The sequence below is a fragment of the Parasteatoda tepidariorum genome, chromosome 2 (assembly GCF_982258835.1).
Source record: "Parasteatoda tepidariorum strain Cologne lab strain chromosome 2, Ptep-v5.0, whole genome shotgun sequence".
NCBI lineage: Eukaryota > Metazoa > Arthropoda > Arachnida > Araneae > Theridiidae > Parasteatoda > Parasteatoda tepidariorum.
The window spans coordinates 67,761,698-67,781,220 of NC_141756.1; the positions used below are offsets into that span (position 1 = coordinate 67,761,698).

The following is a 19,523-nucleotide window of genomic DNA, read 5'->3' on the forward strand; positions in this document are numbered from 1 at the left end:
ATAGTGCTGTGGTAATATTTTTATCAGAAATTAAACTTAAAATTTATTTTCTGAATTCTATATTTCTATATTCTGAAATAAAAAACACGAATTTGTAAATTTATTTTTTTTACTTCAGAAAAAAAAAATTTTCTTTTTTTAAATCAGCAGTGGGGACAAGTGAGGGAATGACATATTGGTATATTTTAATTACCTAAAATAAATAAAAAATAAAAATTGATAATTTTATTTTTATTCCTTTGATAGCTTGCATTCTGAAGGACACTTTCCCTGAATTTTTTTTTTCGTAAGCTGTAAAACAAACATAAAATATACTGGGGACATGAAAATGACTGTTTTTGTGAGAATGACCCATATATACACATGTATATATGTATATATACCTGCGTGTGCGCGTGTGTGTAGATAGATAGATTTTAAGTATTTTGCGATTTTTGAACAAAATAAAACTACAATAAAAAACTTTTAGATTCATGTTTAGGAATGATACTTATTTTTTATTTTACATTTTCAAAAATGGTTGAAAGTAGTTTTGAAACTAAACAGCTTGTTTTCCCACGATATGCAATTAAGTGGCACCTGAAAAATTGCGGCGCTTTTTTTGCCTTTTTTACAACAACAAAAAATATCTATTTTCTCAAAATAGTCTCTCATGAAATTACTACCAACATGGCTCTTTTTTTGTTACACAAAAATCAAGTTAATTTTACGTTAACCAATTATAAATTTTTAATAAATATTTAACAAAAATATTCGTGTCATTGTGTTTCTAACTTAAACTATTTAAAATTTATAATACAGTCTTAAAAAAGTTTCTGCTCCCTTTTTTTCTGTTCCCTTCTAATTATGATGTGAGAGTTGCATAAAGATTCGTGTTTCTACTTCCGCTTTCATTTTATTACCGTTTTGTCCACAATATAAAATACGAAACTTGTTTCTGTTCCCTTTTTAATTACGATGTGAGAGTTGCATAAAGATTACTTTCTTGTTTCTACTTCCGCTTTCATTTTATTACCGTTTTGTCCACAATATTAAATTAGAAACTTGTTTCTATTCCCTTTTTAATTACAACGTGAGAGTAGTATAAAGATTACTTTCGTGTTTCTACTTCCGCTTTCATTTTATTACCGTTTTGTCCACAATATTAAATTAGAAACTTGTTTCTATTCCCTTTTTAATTACAACGTGAGAGTTGTATAAAGATTACTTTCGTGTTTCTACTTCCGCTTTCATTTTATTACCGTTTTGTCCGCAATATAAAATTTGAAACTTGTTTCTGTTTACTTTTTAATTACGATGTAAGAGTTGTATAAAGATTACTTTCTTGTTTCTACTTCCGCTTTCATTTTATTACCGTTTTGTCCACAATATAAAATTAGAAACTTGTTTCTATTCCCTTTTTAATTACAACGTGAGAGTTGTATAAAGATTACTTTCGTGTTTCTACTTCCGCTTTCATTTTATTACCGTTTTGTCCACAATATAAAATTCGAAACTTGTTTCTGTTCACTTTTTAATTACGATGTAAGAGTTGTGTAAAGATTACTTTCTTGTTTCTACTTCCGCTTTCACTTTATTACCGCAATTCTAACATTCACAATCTAAAATTAGAAACTTCCATCAAAACAAAAGTGCATTGTTGAATATCTAACCGAAAATCTCGTCTATTTTCGAAATGATACATCTTATCGGAGTTTTTCTGGAAAACATGAGAAAGTAACAGTCAGAGATTATCACGAATGATTAGTTTGTGACATAACTTTGCGACAACAATTAATTATATTTAAACCGGAGCATACGGAAGCAGAAGTGTTACATCTTGTACCATCCATCAAGCGAGGCAAAACTTTCAAGAAACAATGAAGTATCTTAGTATCGTATTATTGGTTTTAGCCAAACTTGTTTCATCTCTTAGGCCGCTAAAGGTTGATATGTGCGAGCATCCACCGCTAATGAAAGATTTTGATTACAGAAAAGTGAGTAATAATTAAATTACTCTTAATCTTATTATGCTCTTCTTGAAACCAATATTAATCCGACGTACAAATAATTTTTTTATGTGCCTAAAAGTCTATTTACTTTCCTTTTTGTTGATCGATAATGGAGTTAATTTTCTTCTTCTTTTTAAATGCTAAAGTTAAAGCTTGATTTCCAATTTCAGTTTTAACATATTTATCATAGTTTCAGTTTTAACACATTTAACATAGTTTTAACATATATATCAGTTTTAACATAAAGCATTTTCAATTTTAATATATCGTTTGTGAAAAAATAGTTCTTTTTTTCGTAATTTTTTAAATGTCTTTGTCTTTCAATGCCTGTCCCTTTTAGTTTTTGCTGAAAAGGAAAACATTGACTAAAGTTTACTATTAATATTATCTTTTTTAGTGGTAGTAGGTAGTACTCATTTCTTGTAAAGGTGAACAATTATTCATACGTTCTAAATATATTCTACATTTACGTTCTACATACGTATTCGTATAATAAAATGTTACAATTTGTCCATATATTTTGGTGCTTTTTTCTTATTTTTTATTTTTTTTAAAATTCTGCTAGTAGTAATATTTTACAAATAACATCAAATTCTTTGCAGAAATTTTTTAAAATAATTACAATTTTTTAAAAATTTTATTTGGAAAAAATACTTTTAAATATATTTATGATATTTTCCATTTTTATGTGATATAAAATAAATGTCGTTGCTATTTTTGAAATAATATTTGAAGTCAATTTATGAAGTTATCTCCTTTGTCTGAAACTCATTTTTGCTTATCTTAGTTGCTTAATGTTGTATTTTTCCTTTTCCTTTTTTGGATATTAACATTTCAGTCAATTTATTTATAAATATAAATTTTTATTAAATTTTAACAATTGAATTTCTTTTTCTAAATTTTTAGCTCTTTAACTTTAATAAATAAATGAACCAGATTACAAAATTTAAACATATATCATGTAATTATCATGATGTTCTTAGATAAATACTTTGCAACTTTTTTTAAGTTTCATTAACGTTAACTAACTTTTAAAAAATCATACTAATTAGTTGACTTGACAAAATTTTTAATAATAAATTCATCTAATTATTTAACTCAAAATGAGCCAAAAAACAATTTTTAAAATACTATTTAGCATTCTGGTGCATTTCTTTCTTTAAAATTATAAAAACTCCTTTTTTCTTTTGCATTTTGATTTTTTTCAGTGAATAAACTTCAAAAATATCTTATTATACATATTTTGGATATGGTAATAAGAAAAACATCGATATAAATACTAATGAATTCAATATTCTACTAAAATGTATATTTTCAAGTTTTCTGAACAATTTGATAAGCATATGAAAGTTGTAAAATAAGAGTTTTTAAGCAATAATTTAAAAAAAATGAAATTATTTTTCTGTTGTGTATAAATCATAAAATAATTTATCAATTAATGTACTTTACTGCAACTTTGAATAATCAGCTTATAATGATTAGCATCATAAAGAGTGTGAATGGCACTTGATATAAATTGTGGCTTATTATTTTGAGGATAGAATATTTGTTATAAATAGAGATTTGAATGTCATAAATCTATTAAAGAGTGGCAATTACACACAATTTAATAAAAACTTGTTTTGGTGTTTATTTAGATTAATTGAAATTTAAATATTTAACAATATACCTAACATACGCTACAGTAAATTTATTATTTTAATCTAATTAATGATACTTTTCATTGTAATAAATATTGATAGAATCAGAGAATGAAGTTTGAATGTAAATGATCTATGTGGAATGACGCTTATTGGTATGAGGTACCATAAATGTAATTTAGTTTTACACATTACTGAATTATAAATTAATTTTCGATTAAGGAAGCGTAATAAAGATGGATGTAAATAAAATACGTATTAAAACTATAATATATAAATAATTAATTTGTTTTAATTTATTAAAACTATAATGAATCTATTGTAGTATTTCAGACAAATTATTTTAACTTATTAAGATGTTAAAAGACCCAGTAATGTTTAATTTTCTCAAATTTTTTCTATCTTAAAACAATAATACTCTAAAACTTTAAAAAAAGCTCCACGAAACATGCAATGTGAAAATATATTTATATTGTATTTTAAATAGTTTTTAAGTTTTACTTTCACTTTTTCTTTATAAAAATTAGAAAATAAATACAAAACGCATGAAATTTTAAATTTTTTTAAAATTTTTTAACGATTATATCAAAGCATGTAGACAGATCAAAGTTTGGATAAGTTTTATAAAATTGATAAAAAAATCGATATTAAAACGTAATGTATTTATTTTACATCAAAGTTAAAAAATAGCATAACTTTTTTAATGTTTTTAAACTTAAATTATTTAAAATCTACAAGAGTTGTTAGCAAGTTTTTAATATTTATTAAATTAGTCAATTACTCAAAAATATCAAAAATATTAGACATTTTTATAAAAAGATTCAAGAATAGCAACTTTATTTTAATTTTCATATTTCTGTACTTAGAGAGGAAATTTAAAAACTCAGTTCTCCACTTATAGAAACATCTCCTCCGAACATGATTTCATTCAAAAAACCGTTTATTATTGTTTTATATTTTAGCAAAAATAATTGAACTTCAAGGCATATCTAATAAATGAAGGATATGAAAAATATTTCAAATGAAAGATATGAAAAATATTTAAAATGAAGGATATGAAAAATATTTAAAATGAAGGATATGAAAAATATTTAAAATGAAGGATTTGAGAAATATTTAAAATGAAGGATATGAAAAATATTTAAAATGAAAGATAGGAAAAATATTTAAAATGAAAGAAATGAAAAATATTTAAAATGAAGGATATGAAAAATACTTAAAATGAAGGATACGAAAAATATTTAAGAAAATTTACTGTTATTACTAAAGTCGTTTTCTTTTTCTTTAGATGGGTGGTAGATGGTATGAGTTTGCAAGACTCCCTAACCCCTTCCAGTACCTCATGCCTCAAAGATGTAACACTCAGTACATGACAGTAACAGATGGAGGTTTGAATTTCAACACATCTATGATAGAAGAGAGGTACATTTTTGTGATTTGATGAAATAAGTTATAAATTGTATAAAAACATCCCAAATATGTTTACAAAGCATATTTTCTGATAAAAATCATCTATTGGAGAATTTGGAGGAATGAATAAATTCTTTATACTGATAGCCGATATTAATGCATTATTCAGAACGTCAAACGCAATGGCCCAGTGATCAGACTGAACTGTCATTGCAAAGAACTGGTGTTTGATTTAAAGTGGCGGCTTTAAGCCCATCCAGCTTCTGATTTATGAGTACCAGCTTGTCTAGGAAGTAAATGTGGCCTGTACGTAGTGCCAACAAGATTGCCACTATCATGCTGTTGTCACGAAATTATGGACCCTTAACCTGCATGACCCCCCTGGCGAAAATGATTTACTTTACTCATAAATTCATAGAATTGTAGTGTTTTTGAAATATTTTTCTCTATCTTTTTTAAAAATCCTAATAATATTTTTAGTGCTTAAATAAATTCTCTATATTATATGCAAAAATTAACATAGTCTTAAACACTTACAATTTCAGTGTTTTCGAAATCACTCTTAAGGAGACTTTATACGGCTGTAGAAAAATTTCACAGCAAATTTTATTTAACCTCCAATGCTGATTTAAAATTAAAAGCTTAGAGAAAAGTCGTATATAAGAGATTTAGAGTAAATCATTAAATTCTAAATGATGAAAATGTTCCAAATGCAGAAATCAACATAGATAATATGAATTTTAATTAATAATACAGTACTATTTATAAATCGTGAAAAAAGGCAGATCAAGCCAAGAGTAAATAAAAAGAGAAAACTTTTCATCTCCTGCCAAACCCTACGCTTACCCCAGTTGTGGGTGGGAGGAGAGGACGGTGGAAATACGTTTCGAAAACCTCTGCTGCTGTGCCCCTAAACGTTGCTATGTCTTTTATACACCGGGACTGCACAGAATCTTGGGGTATCGGTTTACATTATGTCTATCGATACTAGCCTTCTTCCCTGTGCATATTCTTTGTTCGAGCCACGACAGATTAAACGCACACTTTGCCGTGCATAAACTCCGGTTGTTTTGTCAACAGCTTGGATAGAACTCATGACCTCCAAATCTCCAACAGCCCTCCGTCCTAATGCTCCACAGGAGCGCTTATTTTAAAAGCATTTAAATAATCAAATTAACAAATTTTTGAATAATATTAGTTTACTGATCTCTATTCTTCTTAATACTATGTAAAGATAAATAAAACACTAAATGGGGGTGTTGTTAAAAAATTAAGCGTGATTAAATATAAATAAAATGCTTATATTTTTTGTAAATGCATTATTTGTTCGAAAATAAATTATTGTTTTCTTAAATTTAAGGCTTAAATTATGGAATGCAATATCTTCTTATACTTTTGTTTAAAATATGTAGAAAAATATTTTTAATGCTACAGATTAAAGTTGTGTTATTTTTATCACTAAACTTTAAAGTAACGCTATACCTTAGTGTTTTATCATCAAGTAGCCAATGTGATATTATCTTTCAATAATTAAAAAATTATTTTATAGTACTGGATTCGAGATCAATTTCAATGGCGGTCTATTTCCATATCCTGAAGCGCCATATCATATGAAATTTACCATTGAAATGGGTGAGTTATGCTTACGATAAAAAATAAATCAATTATAAATTGCTTGAGTATTGTCAAATAATTACGCATAAATTCCTCAAAATCAAAAAAAGAAGTTATATTTTCGTGAACTATAAATGTGCCTTACATAAAACTATAATGTGTGGTTCACAACTTAGGAAGGATTGTATACGATCTGATTGATTACACGTACTTCTCTAGAAAATAATGTTTGAAGTTGAAAATAATTGAAAAAGTTGTTAGATTTAGAACAAAATACATTTAGTTTGTTTTTTGAAAGTCTTCCTAATGCTTTGAACGATGATTTTTTGAACTGAAAACAGATTCTCTAATTAAATACATATTTAAAGAAAATTCATTGCCGAATTAAACATGTGCATGTTATTCAAAAGTTTGTATAAACCTGTCTTTGCGAATCAAATTTTTCAACACTTAAACAAATAAAAGGACAAAGTGACAAATAGATTGTACGTTGAATATGATTTGCGTAGAACTTTATCACCACTAATCCATGTACCATCCAAAGCTTGATCCAAGAGTTCCCTTGTCTGCTGAATTACGTTCTAACAAGGTTGCTGAGTTAAATGTTGATAGTCGTAAGCTCAACTTTGGATCTACTCTTCAGCGCAGGGTTTTAAAATAAAATAATAATATACTGACTTTAACCTATCTTAGCCCAAAGGTGCACGAACACATATATAATAAGTATATAACATAAACGCATATATAATAAATATTTTTATTAACACTGTCGTGAATATTTTTCAAAAATTTTATTTTTCTGCTGTTTTTAATGGTTTTGAAGACATTTTATAAAATATTAGTAATTCAATTAGAGTAAATACTTTCCATTGAGAAATTTTCAAGACACGCTCGCTTTTTAATTTCAAGCTGTGTTCGAAGAAGTCAATTTTTTGAAACTGTATAATTATTCCACTGGAGATTTATTATATGTTTTTATAATGGGTTAAAATTGTAAGTTCTGAAAATAAAATTTAAAAAAACAATCATAAAAAATTAAAAAAGTTTAATTAAAATTTAATGGTGCGCTAACGCACTATTAGCCATATGCATGAGAAATAAGCAAAATATGAAAACCCACTTTTAATGGAAGGTTTCCGGGTTTTATTGAAAATTTTGAGGGATTTCTTTGAAATTTACTAAATAGATTGCTACCAATACTAATTCTCTCTAAACTAGTGCCTTCTGGATACCATATTCTTTTTGGTATCCAGAGGTATACATATTCTGTATACCAATTCTTTCTGGATACCATACACCTCCTCAAATAGATATGTACTGGTCTTTGGATGAGGATATAGGACTGTTAATAATTCCGAAATGATTGAGTCAAAGCAGATTTAAAAGCATAAAGCAAAATATTCATTTGCCGGATGATTCTTGTCTTGATAAAACAGCCAAATTTGATAAGATACGCCAAATTCTTATGCACAAAAACCTAAAATATCTACAATTTGGAATATTTTTTCAACGTTTGTCTATTGACGACGAGATGGTACCTTACTTCGGAAGGCATTCATCAAAAATGTATATAAAGGGGAAGCCCGTAAGATATGGATTTAAACTTTGGTGTTTGTGCTCGTCTGATAGATACCTTTTCCAATTTATTTCTTATGGAGGTACAAGCGTCATATGAAGATACTTAGAATTGTTATAAAATCTGAGAAGCACAAAACTTATTTTGATAACTTTTCTCTTCCTGTGGTTTATTCGAAATTTTCTTTGCATCTGGCACAGCTCGTACAAATCGCATAGCTGGTTGTATATTGGGTGACTCCAAAAATATGAAAAAAAAATAAAAACATGGTACATCTTACAATTTTGTATTCAGAAAGGATGCAGAAACATGTGCAATAAAATTGAACGACAATGCTGTGGTAACAAGTGTTATTAATAACGGTACCATTTTGTCCCTTGTAAATGCCAAACGATGCAGTTGCAAAGAAAGTAAAGACGTTGTGATTTCATAACCCACCGTTATTTCGGATTGCAATAAGCATAGGGAAGGTGTAGACCTACATGACAATAGCTAATTTCCTCATCAAGATTCAAGGTAAGAAATGGTGGTAGCCATTAATTACAAACATCATTGATAGAGTTATAGTAAATTCATGGAAGATACATAGAATTTCATCTAGATCAAAAATATCCCTTATAGACTTTAGATCTTATATAGCGATTTCCCTACTAAAATCTGAATCCAAGAATAATCCATCAAGTGAAAGTATGTACATTGCAAGTTACCCTCCTAATAAAGGTCGCTCATCATCCGCAGCTCTACCAAAAGAAGTACGGACTGAGTGAAGCGGACATACAATAAGTGAGCATGAAAAAAAAAGCTCTCAGACGGTATAAAGTGTGTAAAAACCACGCGATTTATTTCTGCATCAAATGCAAAGCCCATTCGTAACCAAAATGCTTCGAATATTTCCATTAAAAATATAACTTTTGAGCTAAATGAATTGTTCATCGAACTGGCCAATGATGCGTTTACGCACCATTTTATTTCTTGAATAAAGTATTATTTTTCATATACGAAACTTATTTTTTGTCTTAACCAATGTATTTTAAACATATTTCACTGAAAATAATACGACATTTAATAAAATTTCTATCCTTGGCCTGAAATGGGTAAAATAATTCTAATACAGGTTTTAACGATAGCAGAAGAAAATTAAACCTTTAAGCAATTTTATAAATGCTTTAAGTGTGTGTTAGTACGAATTATATTTAACTCTCATTATTTATTTAATATAGTTTTCATAAATTAAAATTTTTAATGAATAATTTTGTTTACAACTTTTGTTTCCGTTGTTCATTTTAAACTGTAAAAACAATTTTCTACTTCAAGTTCTAATTAAAGGTTAAATATCGATAAGAATTTCATAAAACAAAAATAATACTTATACTAATGAATGTAAATACGTATTTGCTGGCGGAAATGGTGCTAGCTAAATTTTTTTAACCATTATTAAATCTGTTAATTTTGATATAGACCATATCAAATTCCTTAAATTCATTCTGATTTTATCTATCTCATTTTGAAATTGAACCCTGTTTCTTTGAATGAATAATAAATAATTAAAATAACCTTCTCACTTTAGTACCATTTCTTATAATTATTTGCATTTTTTGTAATATTACAGATAAAAAATAGTTTTTTGGTAAACATTAAAGAAATTATAATCGAAAAAAATGGATTTGATCCGAATAGGATGAAGGAGGATTAGAGTATGCTATATCTAAACTACCCTTAAATAGATTGATAAAAAGTAAATATTTTAAGCCAAGAAGCGAAAAAATTTTTTCCCTCCGTGATATGAATTTTTTTTAAACTTTAATTACCTGAGAGAATTATAATTAGATTAAAACAATTAAAAAAGCTTTGTTGATAACAAAAAAAAAACTTTAAAATAATAAATTCAAGCTTTTATAAATACTTTGAAGATTATCCTAAAAAATTTAAACGGTAAAGAATTCATTTATTTATTTTTAAGCCATTTTAAAACTATATACATTACAAAAGTTTATACTTTATAAAATAAGTAATTTATTTTGAACAAACAAAAAATAATCACTAAATATTTAGCAACATATTAAATATTTAATAGCATATTTACAACAATAAACATGTATTAATATTCAATAACAAAAAATGTAATGTTTAGATGTTACATATAGATAGTTCAGTGCGAAAAAAAAGGGGGGAAAAAAGGACCACCCTGAATAACTGTAGATCTAATAATCGGATCTTCACGTTCAAGAGCTCAATTTTAATGGTTCGAATGGTTAACCTCAAATAAACTAATTAATTGATGCTGAAGATATTTTGAGTTACGAAATCATAAGCATCGTTAGGTAAAAATATCAGTTTTTAAAAATTTAATTTCTCAGGAACTATTCGACTGACTTCGCACAAATTTTGTATTTTGCTACAGAAAATCATATTCTTTAAAACAGTAAAGAAAAAAAAAGTTATACTTTACAATTCAAATTTTTTCGACTATTATCAAATAGCATAATAGTTACTTTTTTTATAGAATTGTTTTGGAGAAACGAATTTTGTAACTGGGGGCAAAAATTTTTCAATTGAATTAAAAGGCTCTCTTAAAGGCTAAATAAAATTAACATGTAAGGGTTTCAAGCTTTGAACCACTGTCCTCTGTGCAGACCAAACTATTGGGACCATATTTTCCAGATTGTAGCTATTCTCTATATTTGGGGGATAAGAAATCCGAATCCACCCAAAAGAGCTATGCTTATTAAGCTACAACACGTTTTTGTGTCTGAATTCTTAATTTAAGATATCGTTTGCTCTAATTGATTATCGTATTTGTGATAGCTCCCTCTAACCATTAAGTGTCTTGAAACGTGAAGATCGAATCATTGCATCAAAAGTTATTCAATATGGTCGATTTTTTGCGCACTGTATTTTAGATCATAAATTTCCTTTTACAGCGTTATTGCTTTTGCAGCGTTTACAGCTTTTTGATTTCAAGTTATCCGACTGCATTTGACATAATTTTTTCGAAAACACCTTAAATTAAAATTTTAATTCTATTTCTGGTAAGGAGAGGTCCTAGAATAATAAATCTAAAACTAGCTTTAAAAACTGATAAAATACTTTTTTCTACAAAATAAGGGCACATTTGAGATTAAATACTACAAATTCTCCTTGTCATGCTAAAATCTTAACATTTTTCCTAGATCAAAAATGTGTTTGCATGTGTTCTGAATTAAAATCTTTAAACACTTCATATATTCAATGAAATGGAACTAAATATAAAAAGGAAAAATTCCAAACATTTTTAAAGAGAAATATGAAAATTTTTTACTTAAACTTGATAAAAATAATAAATTCACATTTAGACATTAGCTTTTAGTTAAAAACAAAATATACGCACAAGGTTCCAAAAAATTCTTCGATATACTTTTTTTGTAATGTGTGCCATCGTAAAGAATTTTTTTCAAAATCAACGCTTTTATGAAAATGCATTTAAAATGCAAGAAAATTCCGACAACAAAAAAAAACTAATTAGTCAAAAGTTAATTTCTAAAAATTAATTATATTTGTCTTTAAAATATATTTTTTTAGAAATAAAAGAGATTAAAATACTCATGGCATAGCAAAAACAATTTAATAACGTTTTTGATAGTTAACTTCAGGTATCAATTTCGTCTGTCATCATAAAAAAAAAAATTCATTTCAAAAAATTGAAAGGTTTTGCAAATTTAATGAGCTAAACATAGATAGTAAAAAATTCGAAGCTTTCTTCGGAATAGTTCATTTTTAACCAAATGTTTACATTAATAACTATCATATTTTTGCCCAAGGAACTTAACTAAAAAATTTAAATTGTTAAAAAGTAAACATAACTTCGAAAAAAGGAGTAGTTTGTGTAATCTTCTATTTGAAAAATTTTTTAAGTCACATTATTTATTCAATTATATATTATTTAATTAGATTTTAAGTTATATTATTTTACCCATTAGAATTAATTGGACGTCGTTATTGGTATATTGCGTTTGAAACAATACCACTTAAATAAGTCGCTATATATGAATAGATGGGCTTATAACTTTTTCAAAACCATGATTCATCCAGCGTTCTTATAAGTCATAAATAAAATTCCTGAATTATATCTAAAATGTAAATGTTTTGTAAAATTTCTAGTTTGACTGAATAGGCTGACATTGTTAATGCTAAATGGGACAAAAATATAAAATTTTTAAAATTATGTAATTTTACTCATCATCATCATAGTTGGCCAGACAGTCCAATGTGAGTCAATGCCTTCCTCTGAAGATTTCTCCATGACAACTTCCGATTCATATTTGATCTCAAATTCTTTTCATTAATTGTAAGAAAATCAGATTCCACTGAGTCAGTCTATCTCAACCGCGGCCTTCCCAGTTTATGTAATTCTACTATTGAGAAAAATTATTTGATAGCTATTCTATACTGTAAAAACTATGGAGTAACTATCTCTTTTAATTTGATGCTGAACAAACAGAAAATTGCGTAAAAAATTTTGTCGCAAGTAAATGATAAATCAGACTTTCATATAAAATTAGGAAGGAAGAGCTAAATCGAAAACTGTTATAACAGAGAAAAAAGTTTACGTGAATTTAATATATAAGCTAAATATTTTCGTCACCAAAAGCACCAATGTTGGTGCAATTTTTAAATCGTCTGACGAGTTCACGTGGTTTGTTGATGTTGTCTTCTATACATCTACAGAAACTAAAGTTGGTGTAATTTTTTAATCGTCTGACGAGTTCACGTGGTTTTTCGATGTTGTCTTCTATACATCTACAGAAATTAAAGTTGGTGTAATTTTTAAATCGTCTGACGAGTAACGTGGTTTGTTGATGTTGTCTTCTATACATCTACAGAAACTAAAGTTGGTGTAATTTTTGAATCGTCTGACGAGTTAACGTGGTTTGTCGATGTTGTCTTCTATACATCTGCAGAAACTAGAGTTGGTGTAATTTTTAAATCGTCTGACGAGTTAACGTGGTTTGTTGATGTTGTCTTTTATACATCTACAGAAACTAAAGTTGGTGTAATTTTTAAATCGTCTGACGAGTTAATTTGTTGATGTTGTCTTCTATACATCTACAAAAACTAAAGTTGGTGTAATTTTTAAATCGTCTGACGAGTTAACGTGGTTTGTCGATGTTGTCTTCTATACATCTACAGAAACTAAAGTTGGTGTAATTTTTAAATCGTCTGACGAGTTAACGTGCTTTGTCGATGTTGTCTTCTATACATCTACAGAAACTAAAGTAGGTGTAATTTTTAAATCATCTGACGAGTTAAAGTGGTTTGTTGATGTTGTCTTCTATACATCTACAGAAACTAAAGTTGGTGTAATTTTTAAATCGTCTGACGAGTTAAAGTTGGTTTGTTGATGTTGTCTTCTATACATCTACAGAAACTAAAGTAGGTGTAATTTTTAAATCCTCTGACGAGTTAAAGTGGTTTGTTGATGTTGTCTTCTGTACATCTACAGAAACTAAAGTTGGTGTAATTTTTAAATCGTCTGACGAGTTAACGTGGTTTGTGGATGTTGTCCTCTACAGAAACTAAAGTTGGTGTAATTTTTAAATCGTCTGACGAGTTAACGTGGTTTGTCGATGTTGTCTTCTATGCATCTACAGAAACTAAAGTTGGGGTAATTTTTAAATCGTCTGACCAGTTAACATGGTTTATCGATGTTGTCTTCTATACATCTACAGAAACTAAGGTTCGCAGTTGAAATTTGCTTGTATGTTTTTAGTTATGCAATAAGGATATTTTTATTCACTTTTTAAGCGTCTGTAAACAGTATAAAATAATTTAATTATGCATAATTTCTTGTTGTTTCTGCTCTGTAAGCTTAGTTCGAGTTCGCCTTACTATTCTCTGCGCTTATGTTTGATTTACAAACTAAATTTATATTAAAAATTAATCCTGAATTAGTTATTCTTACTTTATATTATTTTGTAAAATTAACTTCACTAACTCTTGTGTATATCTTATCTTACTATTATAAATATCAGTGTTACTGAATTCCAAAAATAATTATAAAAATGGCGGCAGCTATTTTACACCAAGTAGTATGAAAGAACATTCTTGGTGTTTCACTACACCTGGAACTGTTCTTAGTTTTACTCCTTCACTACTTTTTTGTTGTTTTTCTTACACTGCAAGGTGATCAAAATTTTTTCTTTTGTATTCATAAAAAAGTTCATTTAACAAATATTGATTTTTTAAAATTACAACTAAACATCAATATTCTAATACTAATTAACAAGGAAAAATATGTTTAAAGCAATATTTTAATATATAAAAGTGGTTTGCCATGATTCATATCATTATCCTACATAGTTTAATAGCATATATGAATTTTTTTAATTATGTCTGATATAATTTAAATAAATTATAGTTGGATTGGAAGATTGGGTGGATATTGTTGATGCTAAATATGATGAATACGTTATTTTGTATCATTGCAAACCGATTGGAGCATTCAGATTTGGTAAGTTTGCTTCTCAATAATTAAACTTAATATCTTTAGATTCATAATATGATAAAAGATTTGAAGCGTTAAGAAAAATCACGCTTATTTGTTGAATTTTTTTTAAAATTGTTATTATCAAACTAAAATTTAAGTTATATTTTAATGTCTGAAACTGCTAAAAATATTTTAAATAAATTTTTGTTAGAAAAGCTATAGCTAATAATTAATTTATCAGTTGAATTCATAAATATCTTTTAAAAACAAATTTAAATAGTTGATGCTTTAATTATATAGTTTATTTATACTTGTAACTTATTAATGCACCAAAATATTTTACATGTGAATAAAATATATGGATTAATATTTTCTCATTTATTTTTACCCATGATTGATAATTAAAACCTAGCTGCCTAACTTAAATTAAAGTAATTTTGTTGGCATCGTTAATAGTTATTCTCTTTAGTAGAAAAGTTTCAGGAAAGCAAATATTCTAAGGCAATTGAAAAATTTGGTTCTTCGCAAATTTCGCCGGCATTTTGCGATTCATTAAGCTAATGGGAAGAGTCTTCTGTATTTTCCAGTCTTTCTTATATGTTTTTGTACTTTACAATCAGCTTACACGCCCTCTGGCTAATTAGAGAAAGTATGAAGAATAGTCGGGACAATATATAAGGAATCTTAATTTGCTTAGACTTATTGCTTAGACTTTAAAAGGGATATTTACAATAAAATTTTAATAATGTTATTTGAAATACACCCTTAAGAAAGTTATTTGTAATAAAAATTTACATCTCTCGGCTTATTTCAAACTGTGTAAAAATAATTCAAGATAATTGATTAAAGAATGATTGATGTTCTGAGGTACAAAGATATTTCGGTAAGTGTGTTTCACGCAATAAGCCTAAAAATTATAATACAAGTTAGCGGCGAGTAGTTGCAAAGAGCTAGATTATTCAATTAACTTATGCCAAATGCAAATATGCCTTCTTTTGAAATGTCAATGTCTGCTATTTTTGGAAAGAAGTATAAAGTTCATTTATGAAAGCAACAATATAAGTCGCACGAGATATTTACGGTCTAAAAATTTTTTTGTCAATCAGAAATTTTTGTCATATACTGATCAATTACTTTTCTCTTAATAATAGTAGTTTTTCTAAACTAGTATTCTCAAAGAAAAGTTTTTTAGAGAAAAAAGGGCAATTGGATAAATATTATTGTATATTAATTATTCAAGTATACAATTTGCAGATAGAACTGCATTTCATAAATAAAAAAATTCGAAATTGCGAGAAAAACAAAAATTAGGGGAGATATTAGAATTAACAAAATTATTGGTTGCACTTTAATTTCTTAACAAATATTAAAAATCAAGAATTCGTACTAATAATTGTATTAATTTATACAAAGATGCAAATGTTCGATTTTGTTAAAAAAAATTCAGAATTTTAATTTAAATCTAGTTATAAAGGTTTACTAGAGTAACTAACATAAGCAAAAACAGAGTTTTCCCAGAAATTAAATATAAATTAATAAGCATTTCATAAAACATACAAGAGAAAAATTCAAGCTTTTGTTAGAATTTTCTTTAAACAACTGTACTAATCAACAAGATAAAGAAAACTGATTTGTTTTGCTCAAAAACAGCTAGTTTTAACAATGATTTCGATTCGTAATCAATACACAAAAATTATATTGAAACCGACTTTTTTGTTTCTAATTTTTGTTTGAATAGCTTTTATAAAATAGCTTAATAAATATTTATGAAGCTATTCATTTAGTTTATGCAGAACAACTTTTGGTTATCTTGTATGAAATGTAGACCACACTCTCAGAAATGAAACTTTCACTTTTCGAAATTCAGAAATTCTTCAGCTATATTTCGTTAATTTTGATAATTATTTCGTCACGAAATCACGTGATTTGTGACGTAACGGAAACTCTCAAATATACGACGAAAATATTTTCTCAGCTCGAAATCTTATTGTAGCACATTGTGGGAGATCAACTAGAGTGGCGAAATAAGCCGACTGCGCTGTATGGTGGTCAAAAAGTTAGCCTAGAGCCAGAAGATCCAGGGTTCGAATCCCGCTTATGGCATGGGTGTAATTTATCCCTCAGTTCTATATGTCTTTCTTGTGTTCCTATGGTGACATTGATCCAGTTATATGGTGCCAACGATAAAGTGGTTACAGACAAAGTTAGATAAACTAAGCACTGCATTTTCAGAAAAAAGAATAGAATGACGAAATATTTCCTTACAGTAGACAAAATTTATTTGCTCAGAGAAGTGACTATATTTATTTCGTAATTTGGCAAAATATTTGCTCGGAGCATATACCCGGAAACGGTTTCGTCAAAAACGAAGAATGTATCATTAAATTTGAGAATCCATTTTTTACATTGCATAAATTAGTCTACCTTAAGTTTCCAAAGTTGCATATCTTCTTATTATAAATAAACAATACATTATTATATTTGCTACGATCTCTAAATCCTAATATATTTTATCTTTTATTTAGCTTTTGGGTGGATTTTGACAAGGGAAAAAGAACTTAGCGAGGAAAAGAAAGAGAGGTTGCTGAAAAAGGTCAAGAGTTATAATCTAGGACCAAGACTAGAATATGAAAGTCAAAAGAAATGCTATGATTGATCTTAAAAATGCATCTTGGTTTTATCTTTCTTTGTATTTGAAATAAGGTTCTCATTACTTTTTGTAAAGTATTCATAATAAACATTCAATATAAAGATAAAGCAGTGCCAATTTGCTTCCGCTTAAATATATAGATTATTAAAACAGAAAAATTTTATCCTTTTAGAAATAAAACACATTTTTATGCAAAGCAAATGAATATATAAAACGAAAGAATATATTTTAAATATAAAGAAAGAGAACGCAATGAACAATTAAATTTAAGCAATAATTTCAGTAGAGATGATATTTTGCTTATAAATACATACATTTTCAAATGATTATGAAAATGTAATGTAACCAAACCATCCATATAAAAATTTTTCAACAAATCAATGTTTAAATTAAAAATCTGGCAATTTTTTTTTAATGCATTTCTCCCCTGTGGAAAAAGAAATAGAGATTACCAGAATACGGTAAAATCTACTGTGTTTCTGACTCTATAAGAACATAAGAAATCTCAGTACTTTTTACTGGTACTTTGGAGACGAGTTTGGTAAAATTAACAATAAAATATGATAAAATTAAAAATAAAATATGATAAAATTAACAATAAATTATGATAAAATTAACAATAAAATATGGTAAAATTAACAATAAAATATGGTAAAATTAACAATGAAATATGATAAAATTAACAATAAAATATATATAATAAAATAACAATGAAATATGACATGTGATTAAAATTTTGAAAAATCAGTAAAATCTGGTAATTTTATCATGATACCTTAGAGCAGCAATTCCCAAATGGTGTTTCGCAGAACCCAATGGTTACGTGAAAGAGATAATGGAGTTCAGAAACTTCTGTGAATTTTTGAAATCTGTAACTATATTTATATCCTATCAATAATTCATTATTCACTTGTATTTTGATTGTTTTTATGAAATTATTTAAAATAAAATTCAAATAATTCATTCCTTTTATTTAAAATAAAAGTGGCTAAAATTCAAAATAAAGTAGTCTTTTAATGCCTAATACCCACTTAATTGCATCATATATTGTACACATTTTTGCGATAAGAAATCACTGCATGCATTAGTTAAATATTGTTAAAAATAAGATATCATACTTATATTTACAAAACTCATAAAAAGATCTTACTTTATTTTTCTTAATCCCGCATTTTTTAAAGTTTCTTTAAAGTATCTAAACTTTCTAAGGAAGAAAAAAGGAAATTGAAGAGCAAATACAGTTAAGAAATTAAGGTCTCGGTTTACTTAGTCTATTACTGAACTACCCGGAATAAAGGAATCATTTTTCTCTGGGGAGCTTGAGAAAGCTTTTAGGAAATCCAAATCTGAAGAATAAAGATGAAACACTTTCTGCTTTATCGACACATCCAGGGATCCTAATGATACCAGGAAATAAAAGTGGGCGCCTAATAAAGAAATCCCTGTGGGAATAACTAACTAAGTGGAAAGTGAGAATGAAATCGGAAACCATTTGAAAATTTAGAACAGGTTAATATATTTGACTGAAAATTTGGTATGGTAATTTGGTTTAACGACATATTTCCTCGAATTAAAAACGTAAGTACTCTACATTATATTAGATAAAAAGTACTCAAGTACAGTGCGCAAGAAATATAAGAAAACCCCTGAATAACTTGTGATTTGGTGATCATATTTTCTCGTTATGGAATTGAAATTGAATGTTTCAAAGGCAATATTTTATTAAGTTACAAAATCAGACACAAAAACGTAATTTCTTTAAAAATAATGCCTTTTTTTGTCTGATTTGAATTTTTTATTCTCCAAATAAAGGGGGGGGGGGTAGTTGTGAACTGGGAAATATGGTCTAAATAGTTTAGTCAGGAGATCGATCCATAGTTTAGACACCTTACTGTTAATTTTACATTATGCGTATTTTTTTTTAAAACTTTCAAGCGAATCAAAACATTTTTATTTACAATTATAAAATTCCTCATGAGTTTCATGCAAAGTTCATGCAAAGTTCATCATAAGTTTCATGCAAAGACTATTTTTCAATGATTATTTATAACTTTATTTTAAAACAGTTGAAAAAAATTTTATTTGTAAAGGGCACAGACTCTTACATCATTTTAAAAAAAATGCAATTCTATAGGCAAAATTCAAACTTTAAACGAAATCAGTTTAACAGTTCCTGAGA

At 27.2% G+C, this 19,523-nt stretch overlaps 1 protein-coding gene across 1 annotated transcript; it reads left to right on the forward strand.

Annotated features, from left to right (window-relative positions):
* Positions 1–1,737: 1,737 nt before the first annotated feature.
* On the forward strand, positions 1,738–17,451 carry LOC107456661 (apolipoprotein D). Its single transcript, XM_016074590.5, has 5 exons — positions 1,738–1,976; positions 4,920–5,053; positions 6,591–6,673; positions 14,626–14,718; positions 17,220–17,451. Exons 1-5 carry the CDS (start codon positions 1,860–1,862, stop codon positions 17,348–17,350), a joined length of 558 nt encoding a protein of 185 aa, XP_015930076.1. The 5' UTR covers positions 1,738–1,859; the 3' UTR covers positions 17,351–17,451.
* Positions 17,452–19,523: the final 2,072 nt, after the last annotated feature.